This window comes from Falco punctatus (assembly GCF_963210335.1).
Source record: "Falco punctatus genome assembly, chromosome: 2".
NCBI lineage: Eukaryota > Metazoa > Chordata > Aves > Falconiformes > Falconidae > Falco > Falco punctatus.
Window position 1 is genome coordinate 114,414,653 of NC_137581.1, and position 13,414 is coordinate 114,428,066.

Consider the following 13,414-nt stretch of genomic DNA (forward strand, 5'->3'; position numbering starts at 1 on the left):
AGGGCGCTGCAAGATGTGGCGGAGCCACAGGTCAGCCCAGGAAGCCACCAGGGCAGAGGTAACGGGGGCTTCCGTGAGTGAGGATTTAGTAAGACAGATGGCACCTGCTTGTAAAACTCGTAGTTAGCCTTCACTCTGCTATGAATGTAGTGGCACACCAAGTATGTTGATAAGATACTGCTGCTTATCAGCTACCTGCGAATATCGCGGCAGAGCAGCTTTTGAGGAAAAGTGCCGTTAGCTACAAACATGCCACATTACAGGAAAACTCCCTGGCACGTCCTGCACCAGAAGGACTTTTTTAATACATATTCTTGTCATTTTGAGACTTCAGTGGCAACGCACAGGCTTCTACAGAAAGTAAAATGTATCTTGGAACAGCTGTGCATGGTGGCCCAAATAATGAGGACCCCATGCCCTCCATTAGGTCTGTGCAGCACTGAAGCTGGCCCCGCACACCAGGGGGCCAGAGGTGCTGACCAGTTTGTACACTGGAGTGAGATGGGCTGAACCACCGCTGCCTGGAGTTACGACAGCGTCGGGCAGCCTGAAGGTTTCTGTTAACCAGCTCGGAGACAGAGCTGCATGCGACATCTGCTGCAGTCCAGAGGTGCTTCTGCAAGATGTAGGACTGTGGAGATGGTTCCTACCAGAGCAGCTCCACAGGCGTTCCTGCCGGTTGTATTTAGAACATGCAGCCACTTTACCGAAGCACCAGCAGTGTGGTCTTTGCCCTGAATCTGAGTAACTGTCCTCGGAAAGGTGCTTTTACAGCTCAGCATCATCCTGCGTCACTAGCGCTGCGGTCAGGTATGTAACTACAGGCTACAGTTAAGCTGTGAAGATAGCTGAGAGGAGCAGCTGCTGGGCATTTACTTACCTGGTAGACCCCTTCGTTCCCTTTGCCTCGCCGCCTCTGCTGCTTTGGGAAAGAAAAACAGCCATAGATTAATGGGGGCTTTCCCAGTTACGCAAGAAGAAAAGAAACCCCTGACTTGCCCCATCCTGTGGCGAGGGTCAGCAGGTGTGCTTGGCCTGGGCACCCTCTGCACTGTGAAATCTGGACCAGCCCAGACGTGCTGCAAGGGCTGTGAAAGAGAAAACAGCAAGGACTGGAAACAAAAGGAAGTTACTTTGGTTTGCCGACATATTTTCCTGTCATACTGTTACAATCCTGCTATTTCTCTGATTTACTGTATGTCTAGAGATTTGGCAGTGTTCCTATAGACACCGGTTGTTTTATGAGCTGAAGGCACACCTGGAAGAAATGGGGCTGCATTTTTTTGAGTTGCTGCATGTCACCTGGTGCCTGAGGGACTCTGCGCTCTGTTGGACAAACGTGGGTAAGCAAGTAAATTCTCCAGCACACGTTTTGTAAGCTTTCTAGATGTTTGAAGGAACTGCAGATAAGGCTGTCTGAGGACAAAGTCACCCGGGATTCAGTGAAACAGGTACTGGGACTGTCACGGTACAAGCAGAGCACACGAACAAGGTCACTCAGACCAGCCACGCACAAAGAAAAAGGTTCTTGAACCCCCTCGCTGCTGCATTCACAGGAGCTGCCAGGCAAAGCAGCTGAGCTGTGCACGAGCATCCGACATCCAGGTGAGAAGCAGGGAGAGCAGAGCTCGCAGCCCCCTGGCTGGAGGCTGGCACCTCGTAAGCGCCCCACTGCAGCAGAGCACTGACTGCGTCACCAACGTCTGTCAGGGAGCAGCGCCTGCCACAACTACAATTGCAGCAGCCGGTTAAATGATCACGCGTCTAGAATGACACAAGGGTTTTGGCGTTCCGTCCCCCCAGTAACAGAAACATTCACGAAAACACGGAGCAGCTTCATAAACCCATAGCTCATAACCTGGGCTTGGCTATGGCAGAGGGTCATTGGAATCAAAAAGGGGAGAGGATTAAATGCCCGTGTTGCTTCAGCATTTCTCAACACTCAACTTTGTTTTGAAATGCCCCCATTTTCATGTTGAGGAGGGAAATAAAAAGTTTTGTGTAAGACACTGACATAAAATAGAACCTGTGTAGGTCACAGCAATTTTTCCTTTTGCCATAAGCAGCGTACCCAGAGGGTTTGTTTTCCCACCAGCTTCCCTCCCCCCACAGTTTGTGCACAGAGCTAAACCCGTCCCTTTGCTGCCAGCCTGCGACATAACTGCTGCGTTCCTTCCCGAGCATTTGAGAGTGGTGGTGGAGGAAGGAGAATGTTTCCCCCATCACTTCCCTCAAAACGGGCACAGATGCTCCCCGTGCCTATAGAGCAGGGCAGCCTGGACAGCCCGTGGAGGGGAACCGGGAACCTCCCGCTCTGAACTACTCTGCAGGAACATGCTCAGCTGGTGCCAGTTGCCGGGCCACAGGCACTGCAGCGCTTGAAACCAGATGTTTCCTTCATCTGTTCCTCGCTCACCTCATACCCTCTGTCCCCTCCGCTGGGGCAGCCATCGGAGTTTTGCTGTCCCAAAGCTGAAATGTTTTCCCTTGACATTGTCAGCCTGCCCAGGGACGCTGCTGCTGTACAGGCGCTTTCTCATAGCGATGGGACAAGGCGGACTGTCCGATCTCCACCTTGTACAGCTACTGCAACGCTACAGCTACACGTCTGACTTACTGCTGCACCAAACACACCGCGTACTACAGGAAATAGGTACCTGCTGTCAGCTGTGCTTGTAGGTGCTGTGCAACACGGGGACTCCCTTGTGCAAGGCAGCTGGGGCTACCGCTCTGTAAGGGAGCGGCAATGAAGGTTTTTTCATCCCGGGCTTTCACCCAGAAGGAAAGTAGGACTCACCTCTCCCTTCATTCCGATTTCACTGTATGCCTCGCCCATCTTGTCCTTCTGGAGTGACTGCAAGCGGAGAAGGGGTAAGAGCCAGCATGTTAGAAGAACGACTACACTCCAAGCCTGTGCTTCTGGGACTGCCTTGCCTTCAAAACGTCGATATATTCCAGAGAAGGCGGCACAGTGGTGGGACTTGACTGATGTGCATTTAAGTAGATGCTATACATGATCAAATCTGCTTAGCATATCAATACCACCCCAACCCCAAACACTTAAATGAATGTAACTCTACCCTCAGCCAAGTCACTTATCTAGACTGGCGCCAGATACTACAGTCAAAGCTCTCCAAAGAAAAGCTTTAAGCAGCATTTGTTCAGGAGACAAACCCGAACAAGAAGCTCAGGCCCAGAGAAAAGGGAAGTCTAACACTGCAGGGTGAAGGTTAAGAAAGAGGAGCTCTTCCTTCCTCCATCCAGGGAAGCAGTTCCCAAATGCTTATCACCAGCTGTGATCAGAGTGTCTGCTTCAATAACGATGAAGACCAGCCTTGGAAACCAGCTCATTTCTCAGCAAGCACTGAACACCCAGAAAGACCTGAGTTAAGACACGAGCATTAGCATTCATATATCTATCCTTTGGAGCACGGACCACCACATTTGGCCAGGTTCAATCAATTACATCAAGATGTTCCCAAGCAGCCACGCTTAGACGCAGTGGCATTTGGCCTTTGTCAGACAGGCTTGAGAACAAGCACATAAAATACTGCAGCACCAGTCACATGGGACGAAGGTTGGTTAGTCACTAATGGCTAATATAAAAGGGATCAGCAGGTGTCTTGATCCAAATCCTTTTCCCCATCTGCCCAGGCATTCAATGTTTTTCTCCTATCACAGAGAAATGAGTAGAAATTTTCTAGCAAAAAAGGAGGGGTAGAAGGGAAGAGAAGTCTTTGAAAGCAGCTGTTAAGGTTGAACCAAGGCTGAAATTGGGCAGGGGGGAAAAAACATCCCTAATGAAATAGAAGCTGCTATTTCCAGCCAACCCTCCCTCTCCTCTCTCTCCACCTCTCGCTACTCACGGTGTAGACGGTGTCCTGAGGGTTCTTTCTTCTCTGCTGTAAAACAAAAGAAGTAAGTTGCCCACGTGTTGCACTACCAGCATCCCTCCCCCACCCCCCCCCCCCCTTGTATGTGCCTGTGCATTTGCTTTAAGGCCCCGCTGCAGCTCGAGGGACGGGCCGTGCCCGTTGCAGCCCACCTTGCCTCCACCCGTAAGGCTTTGTTAAGACAACCTGTTCTCTGGAAGTTTGATTTAATTTTAATAATTGATAACACTTAGTTCTTCTCTGCTCAGTCCCTACAGCTGTTGCCTGCAGGCAAGCCCTACACGCTGATGCAGGTTTCCCCTCCCTTTTCCTTTGAAACTGTTGGTCTCTGCAGCAGAAACAGTTGTTTTGGCTGCTGCTTTACTTTGTCAGCGCTTGTTTGGCAGCATCACGTGCAGCGAGCTCTTGTGAAACACCCACTCCTGCCTTGCCTGCTCCGCATCCGCCCCGAGGCTGGGTGTCACTTCCTATTCTGGGTGGCTGCAAGTTCTCAGCACAGTGGCTGCGGGGTGGGGGTGCAGGGGGCGAAGATCAAAGGAGAGGGGGGAAGGTTTCCTCTTGTCCCTGCCACGCTGCCAGACGCCTGAGTTACTACACAGATTTTGCCGTTCCCTCTCCAGGAAGGCACTCGTGCTTAGCAAACACGTGATGACTGCCTGCATGTCTAAACAGCGGTTACACATGAGAAGGAAGGAACCAGATCAGAAGTAAAAGGGTGCGTGTGTGGGAGGTAGTTACCTGGTGTCTCCCGCCCAGCTCGGGGTCTGCACCTCGCTTTGCCCCCAGAACATCGTATTCATCTCTCTGTCCACGAGACAGTTTCTGAAACAAGTAAGAAGCAATGATGGACATTATGATCATGAGAAAACGTGTCTTGACTTAACACAGGAAAAGAAAGGGAACCCACCTTGGTGTCCATGAGTACTGTAACCGAGCTAGACATTATTTCTACCCTTAATGCAACTGTCAACAAAAATGTCTCCGACTAAGCCATGGAAATGACAAACAGTGGGCTGCACAGCACAGAACCACAAGGCATTGCATCAAGAACCTTTCTTAAGTAGGAACAAGTTGAAAATGAGAGTGCGAGGGGGAGGGTCTCTGACTTTCATGCTTTCTGTCATACTGGTGGGTGAAGATCCATAAGCTTGATTTTTTCATGCAGAACAACTCATCTAAATTTGCGTCAAGAAGCTACAGAAATTTTATGCCCAACACATTTCTTAGGTGGGAAAGGTTACCTTGGAAGAAGGCAAAGGAAAGATTTCAGGTCAGAATAACAGCTGACAGAGTGCTACTGAAAAGGTGACAGGCAACACTTTGAAAAAAATGCATTAGCGTTCATCTATTACACAGTTAAACTCATCACAGGATGTGGCTATGGTCAAAAGCATGAGAGAAAAACCCCCTAAAATACAACTAGACATAGCAAAAATAGCTAGAGTTTAATGGTGCCATGAGTGAGCAATTTAGCTTGGAAGGACAGACAGGATCTTCCATCTGTCCTTTCAGTGCCTGAAGAGCCATCTGCTGCTTGCTGTGACCAGGGCACAGCAGATGGGGTACACCTCTGGTATGATCTAGTACAACAGGTCTGGCTGCAGAGCAACAGGAAAGTTCAGGGCCAGAGACAGCCAAGCTGGGATGACTCAAGCTCCACAAGTTTGATGACACAAGGAGCTACAGCCACCCAAAGCCAGCAATGCAGCGTTCCTGGGCATCTGTCCTTTCTCCAGACCACATTAAACAACAATCGGCAGCATGGCTTGTGGCATGCCTGTGAGTCACCGGAGGGGTGCAGAGTGGCCACAGCAGGCGCTGCAAGCTGACTGCAGAGGGCCAGGTGAGCAACTGGGGTGTGCACACCATGTATAACAGCCCGGTGTCTGCACACACGCAGCTCTGGCAGGTGGTTTACATGGTGCAGCACACCGAGCACTGCCTCTGAAACAGTCAGGGTTCCTGATATACCTTCAGCTCATTGGATCAAATCAGGAGCCTACAGCCTATCTCTCCGTCTAGCATCCAGCCAGATAAGTGACAACAGAAGCTGCCCTTGTCAGGTGTTGATCTTTTCTCCTTACAACTGCTGTGCTGCACACTTGGGCACAGTGCTTTCATTAGCTGGGTCATCCAAAGGTTTTCAGATCCACAGGCAATTCACTACCTGTAAGTGCCCGAAAAGGTCTGTCTGGGTAGCAGATTTGAAAACGAACAAAACCCAGTAGTTACTTACATTGTACAGATCATCCTGACCTGGTCGCAGCTGTGGTTGAGAGGCCTGGCTAAGCTGGAAGAGAGAGCATACCGTGAGCAGAGAGACAGTGGCTCCGTTCAGTACGTTCATTCCCTCTCCCCTACAAGTTAGTCATCAGAAACAGGGTAGCCCATAAAGCAGCCCCCTGTGGCACCAGTGGGGCTACAGTCAATTCAAGCCACTGCTGCGCTGGCACTTTATCAGCCAGGTCATTTTACTTGCATGTAACACCAGGTCTCAGCTACTCAAAGTATCTGGTGCCACCCCCATACACTGATTTTGCATTCCTGTTGGGTGCATATCATAATCCTGTGCTCTCGAAAGGAGCTCCAGCAGGCTCTAAAATCATACCTGCAGCCTGTGTTAAAAAACCCTGGGTATCTGGGGCTGCTAACAACGAAAAGCACCCCCCAAGATCCCAGTCCTCCAGCAAGAGTGCTGCCTGCAAAGTTCCTGGGTGTCCTCGGCTTCAGAGCGCACAGGGGATCCCCGTGCCCCTCGGGAGCAGCACCTGGCTTGCGAGGCTGCGGTGCCACCATGGTAAATTGGCATAAGTGGCAACTAAGAAGGAGGTAAAGGATTTCCCTTCTGTAGCTACTCTTTGGCACAGCTGCTCACAATATTTATGAGCGGTCAACTGCTAAGCCAAACTTTCAGGTAAAAAAGGGCAGTTTTAGGTCAGTGAGAACAAATGCTTTGTGTTCCAGTCTTTAAAAAACAAAGGCATCAAACTACAGTCTGCATTGCTTTAGCCTTCTTGAGTTATTATCATATGTTAAATTCTTTATTAAAAGTTACTTTCTAGCTAGGTTTCTATTTAGGCATAGGATAAACTTGCCTTTCTTTTTTAAAATCATATTTAAGTTACCTCCCTGAACCTTTGGTGGGACCAGTAATTTACCAAGCATCTAATCCATGTTTCTTGCAACGGAGCCTAAATGTTCACGTGCATTGGCCATGTGCTCCATCAATAAAAAACTCCCAACAGAGCCCCAGAGACGAGGCTATGCTCTTGGCAAAAGTCTCCACAAACAATTCCTTCGGCCAGGAGATGAGGTGAGGGATACCACAGCTCTGAAGATTTGTTGAAAAGTCCTAGGTCTGGGACAAGACCAAGACCCCCTTGGAAGATGCCCCGCTAGCTTCTTGGTGCTTTACGGTGGCATTTCAGCTGCAACGCCTCTGCTGCTTTCAGCTGCGAGGCTCCAGCGTAACCACAGGCACGGCTTTCCCCTTCCTTCTACTGCCTTTCCTCGTGCAGCAGCTTACTCGCTGCAGCTGAACACGATGCACGTTACCAGCAAACAGCTAGGCACACCAGGAGGACAGCGAGCCCTCCCAGACCTAGAGGGGAGGGATGCTGCCTCTGACCAGGAGCCATTTCCAGCTCCAGCTCTGCCCCCACAGGGAGCACCAGCGGAGAGACCCCACTAGCTGCTGCCCCCATGGCAGCAAACTCCAGACACGCTCTGGCTGGGGGAGGAAGAGTGGCTGGCAAGCGCACGGCAGCTCCCTGTGCCGGCTTCACGCTCCTCCTTGGATGCTTTGCTGAGCCCCCCTTACCCACCGCGCTCCTGGCCACAGCAGCAGCAGGCAGGGCGCAGAGCTCCTGCCCGCAGGGACAACGCAAGCTCTGCACACCCCAGCAGCCTCCAGAACACTTCAAGTCCCAGAGGAGCACTTTCATCTGCAAGTCAGAATTTACACTGGCAAGAAAAAAGGCTTCTCCCTTACTGTTACCGAATTCTGCTCCTTTCCTCCAAACATCCCTCCCTCCCTCTGGGTTCAGCACTGGCTTTGCAGTCCTGAGAGAAGATCCCACTGCTGAGCCAGTGGGGCACCAGTAGCAGTGCTACATCACCCCATCAGGGCTCCTGCCGGTGATCTCAGCTGTGACCCGGCAAGAAGCAAGGCGAGATCCCAAGTGCAGCAAGCCTTTGCTTCTGGAGGAAGCTGAGCCACATGTACAGGGAGCGGTCAAGACACCTTTTCACCTCCTAAGGCTTGGTGGAAAGCACCATTGCGCTGGAGTGCCCTGTGCTGGAGAGAGGCAGGTGACTCCTCTCCTACAATTAGCAGAGCTCGCAGAGCACGTATGTGTCTGGAAAGGGACATACCTCCGTTGCGTTACGTTGTCTTCTTCCACAGAAGTGCACTAAAGCCACTAAGTGTCTCCCTAGATGCTGAACAGCTGCTGGATGGTAACAACAGCCCATCAAGCTGTGTCTGTCCTGTCTCCCTAACTCCTCTCCTGTGGCTGTTGGGGTTGTATCGTTTGCATCACCACACTCATACTATCGAAGAAGTTTGATTTATTGAGGTATTTTAATACATCTTTTACAAGCTTAGCATTTATCCTGAATTTTCTGTATATCCTCTCCTCTCTTTCCAATGACAAAGCAGCAGAATAAACCACATCACTATTGATCAGGCATTTCCCAGGTGCAATATCCAGAATCTCTTCATCCATAACTGCAGCATCAAAACACCCTCGTATACTCTCTTCCTCAACTTTCATGAGCCTCAGAAAGAACTCCCCCAGATTGCTCAGGTTAGCGCCAGAAAAGGAGGGAAGTAAAATACCAAAAAAGAGCAAACAAAAAAATAAAAGGTCATCTTCTAAGAAACATGCTTCCCTTCCACCCCCACTTTCCAGCTCAGCCCAACTTGTTTACACCACCAAAGCCAAATGCATCAGTGTTTGGATAGACTGACCTTTGTTTTCACAAAAAGGGCTGTCATGATGACTGCGTAAATGAAGAGGAATCCATCCAGTAAGTAGCAGAGTCTTGGGTCTGTCAGTCCAAGAACTGGTACAGCATCTGTACAGAAATGTCAGACACATCAACGAACAAGGGCATTTGTATCACTGGGTGCTTGACGACATAAATGTGGCAGTGCTGCATAGCGCTTCATGAAAAAACAGCCAGTATGAGGGCAAGCCTGTCCATTTGCAATGGAGATGTAAATCTGAATAAGCATCATAGGATTAATTAGGTCAGAAGGCATCACTGCAGGTCCAACCCTCTCTCTAAACAGGGTCAGTTAGAGCAGCCTGTCCAGGACCTCAGCCAGCTGAGTTAGGGCATCTCCAAGGATGGAAACATTTGTAACCTCCCTCAACCAATACAGGACATTTTTCCCAGAGTATCCCAACCCCCAGGGTCTGGGCTCTGCTCCCTGCGGCTCGCAGGGATGGGTCAGGGAGCAAGCGCAGGATCTGCATGGAGTTAGTCAAGGATTGCTAACACCACAGTTACTCCAAGAAAGCCTCACACAGATTTATCTTCTGGGAAACCCCAGCAGCCTCTCCTGTAGGGATTCATTACTGGGCCTGGTTAGGGGTTCCTTCATCTACTGAAACTTGTGTATGTATAACAAAATATGTCCATTTGGACAAAATTTTAGAGAAGGGCTTCTCAGGACAAAATTTTGTGTTAAATGTAAAGAAAGATTGACACCGCCATAGTCATCCAGAGATCCAGGCTGAAATTGCTATTCTATTTTATTCAGAAGAGGAATCTGAAGATGTATCTCCTGTATCCCAGCTTATATATTGTAGCCATAAAGCTGCAGTGTCTTCTGTGTGAGAGTTCTCTTGGGCTTCCAGTTTGGGGATGTTGGAGACCATTAATCATGAGAAGAGAGCTATGGGCAGGAGAGACAGACTTTCAACCCCAGAGATCAGGACACAACCGTAAGATACTCCTGAGACACCCTGATATGCTTTCAGTTTGAGAGGAGGATTTTAAACCTGAATTCCCTGCACGGGAACCTCAACTGGCTGCCTCTTGTTGGATGGATCACATCCGAAAGAGTTTTATTTTGTATTTGTTTTTAAAATAAGTGTTAAAATTTTTCTGAGGGAGAAAAATCTACTACTACCCTAATTGAGAGCTCAATAAAATTGTTACTCAGAAGATGTTGATGTTAATTTCCTAATCAACATTTCGTATGTTTATACTCTGACCACATCAAGCAAGGCACAGAATATTATTGGTTTTCAGCAGCTAAAACTGATGAAACTGCCCCTGTATCAGTTCATAAACACTTTGTAAGTTCACAAATGTAACTAAAAAAAACAAAAAAACCCATTTAAAAAAAAAAAAAAAACAACAAACCAACAACAAACCAAGCATCAACCAGTGAAAGCAATTCAGGTCAAGAAGTCTAAGTCACTACAGATCCAATATACAGCTCCAGGTCCATCCCTAAGGGAAAAACTATTGCACATTTACTTAAAAAAAAAATCACTTCAAAATTAATCTGAGATGTGTGTTATACAAAGAATTAGAGTTCAAAAGAGAAAGACAAGAATAACCAAGAGCCTGTGAAGCCCTTCAATGAAGATAAATTGAGAAGAATTGGTACGATTAATCTCTTTCCTAAGGCAAAGTATGGCAATTCTTATTAACTACATGTGATGGAGGGTAGTTGAACCACTCAGCGCAGCGCTTCAAGGTGCAGAGTTACTCCAGCACTGAGTGTGAGACGCTTCTGCATGCTAGGGTTTCTCCCTGGCCCATCAGGAGGAATTTCTGATTTCATGACAAGAAACTTGCAGATAACATTCAACGAGTACACACTCACTGCTGTAAGGAAGTCTCCTTTGCAGAAATAAAGTTAATGATGATGGCCCGTTGCACTGCTCAAGTGTGCAATTTGTATAAAGTGTGACTGAAAAGCCGTGCCTGGATACATGGTAATGTAATTGTAAATTCTCTGAGAGCCTAACACAACCAGAAAAAAACCCAACCATTTCCAAACAGCACATTTGTTTGCTAGCTAGAACTAGGAGGTCACATTCTTTTGTTTAAAAATCATGCATTTAGAAACAAATCCATAGAAATAAATTAAGATTAAGTTTCTAGATGGTTTTCCTTCTTCCCCTCCTCTTTCTATTATTTTAAAAAGAAGGTTCAAGGCATTTTATAAACAATAACCTTCACCACATTTTTTCCAGGATTATAAAACTTAATGTACATGGGGTAAAGGCACAGAGGGAGATTAAGTTATTTGCCCACCGTTGTATATTAAACCAACAAACAAACCAAGATTAGTTTCCTAGAGGTTTGCTTCCAGTCAGTCACAGGACAACATTTCATGCCAGAGTTGGCTCAACACAAAACCAGTTTGACTCTGATTGGACTGGTAGCTAAAACGCAGCATGGGGGAATCCAGCTGTACAGCATCCAGAGGTGATTTGTTTATAGCAGTAATTCAGGTGCCTTAGCCCAGCGCAGCAGTCTGCCCCAGCGTACCCCAACCTCAAGCGGGATGTGTCCAGTGGCAGCTCAGGGTTTTCCAGCCCTGTGCCCAGATCAGAAATACCGTGTGAGAAAGTTGAGCAGCCAAGCACAGAGCCAGGAAGCCAGGGGCTATCTGAGATACTGCTGAAGGTGGCTTTGGGGATCCTGGCCCTGACTCCCCTCTTCCCATCCCAAGGCAGGGCGTGCTCACACCATCATCTCAAGTCCAGTATTTCTCCAGCACTAATAAGCTCCCCAGACCAGGAGGAGCTCAAGCAGGAGATGCAGAGGACTATGGAGACATCAAGAGTGTAGGGGACTTAGTTGTACCTCCGTATCAGCTGTGGTCAACCTTGGCTGACTCTGTGGAGCTGCCCAAGTGCCTACACAGTGCTGATCTGGGGCAGCCTGGCCTCTGGCACCCCAGGTGATGGATTAAAGCTGTTTGACGAGGTAAATCCTGTAAGACATAGTCTGGCTGTGATGGTTCCTGGAAAAATATGTGTTGAGACAGCGGTAAAGTCCAACATTTAGAAAAAACCCAAGAAAAATAATTCGTTCATGTCTTTTCCTTCCTTAATATGCTCGATTTCTGTATTCTTTAAAAAAAAAGAAAAAGGTACAAATCAACTTCTAAATAATGGCCTTTACAGTAGCTTCCCAGATCAGAAAGCGAGAGAGAGAAAAAGACAAAAGTACAAAGCCTATTGAAACAAAGGTCAAAGAGACACGAAGTGTAACGAACGAGTAGCTGCTAAAACAGCCTCCATCCATGTGAACAGGATCAGCTTTGGCTTTTAAATCACCACAGGAGGGGTTTCTGCCTCCTCAATATTTGCACAACATGCACAAACAGAAGACCAGTCCCTTAGGCACCACCAAAACGTACTCTCTGCCCCTCATGAACCTCGAGCTGCGGTTTGGGGGGCTGAGGTCAAGGTCACACTGCTGCAGTGGATGGGCTGATGATGGGAGCTGGGCAGAGCCAAGTCTGCCAGGCTTGAGGGAGCCGTCACACTCAGCAAAGCACAAACAATAAACATTTCACTGATAATCCCCACTCCGTTAACCTTACAGCTTACCCAGTACCTACTGCGAGTTGCACAGCATCTTTTCAATATTCATATACCGGTGTTTTACCCCTCCAAATTTCAGCAGTCCAGTAACATACAGCAGGGTTGTAAAGCGAGATGTCGCACAGCTCATGTCGTGTCACGGGCCGGCGGGGAATACAGTTACGTTGCATTGTAAATGACAGCAAGTTTACTGCTTAAATGCGGCTCAGGCAAACAGCATCTTTCTCTCCAGGCATCAAAAAGGAGTTGAATCACAAGACGACATATAGGTACACAAATACACAAGGGCTTAAGGATGAGGTCAAAGTGGTGCTCTTGCCCAGGGGAAAGCAAGCTCTGAAGGAATGACAATTAGAAAGTTTGCACTTACTCTTGTTCACCGTGTGCTCCTATGCAAGTAGCCGCACAGTTAGTTCTCCCGTTGCACAGGGGGGATGAAATTTACTCATAGACTGCCAGGACGTTAAGGAAAACCAGGAAAAAAACTATGCAACTTACAGTATGAGGTAATTACTCTTTTTTTAAAGGAGTTTTTACAGGAGAAGCTTTGGAAAACTTTGTACAAGGGGATGATATGGGCTGTGTAAGGGCTGGCAGAGCCATAGAAGCAGATGAAGCAGCAGGAAAGAAGACAGTCAGTAAGGGGAGTACTGCTGCGTTTCATGACGAGGTTGCCAGCCCTTCTCAGTCTTACACCCTAGGTGCCTGCCACCACATTTAGGACTCTTTCCCAACTACGCTTCTGCCGCTGAGAAGTTTCTTCCCAACACCTCCTCTTTCCAAAGCCTGGGCTTCTGTTCCCCTCTTCCCCTCTCCTCCCACGCAGCTCTGCAGCCCTGCCCTACGCCCGGGCACTCTCCTGCTGCTGCAGGTCTGTGCACACACGCGCCCCGACCCCGGGCTGGCACACCTCCCTCACCCTGCCCCACGTTCACATCC

The 13,414-nt window shown here is 48.5% G+C and overlaps 1 protein-coding gene and 1 long non-coding RNA gene across 3 annotated transcripts in view; one reads left to right on the plus strand and one right to left on the minus strand.

Annotated features, from left to right (window-relative positions):
• CD247 (CD247 molecule) overlaps positions 1-13,414 on the minus strand; it is a 57,638-nt gene that overhangs the window by 1,662 nt on the left and 42,562 nt on the right. The window contains exons 2-7 of one of the 2 annotated variants that reach the window (XM_080374567.1): positions 8,866-8,972; positions 6,130-6,183; positions 4,632-4,715; positions 3,867-3,902; positions 2,798-2,854; positions 881-919 (exon numbers count right to left, since the gene is read on the minus strand). In XM_080374567.1, coding sequence (XP_080230693.1) covers positions 881-919; positions 2,798-2,854; positions 3,867-3,902; positions 4,632-4,715; positions 6,130-6,183; positions 8,866-8,972 — 377 coding nt within the window. Of the gene's footprint in view, positions 1-880; positions 923-2,797; positions 2,855-3,866; positions 3,903-4,631; positions 4,716-6,129; positions 6,184-8,865; positions 8,973-13,414 lie in introns of both variants that reach the window. The other variant, XM_080374568.1, reaches the window with a different exon arrangement.
• LOC308058589 overlaps positions 4,176-13,414 on the plus strand; it is a 46,438-nt gene continuing 37,199 nt past the window's right edge. The window contains exon 1 of the long non-coding RNA XR_013925903.1: positions 4,176-4,608. This is a non-coding gene — a long non-coding RNA (uncharacterized lncRNA). The remainder of the gene's footprint in view (positions 4,609-13,414) is intronic.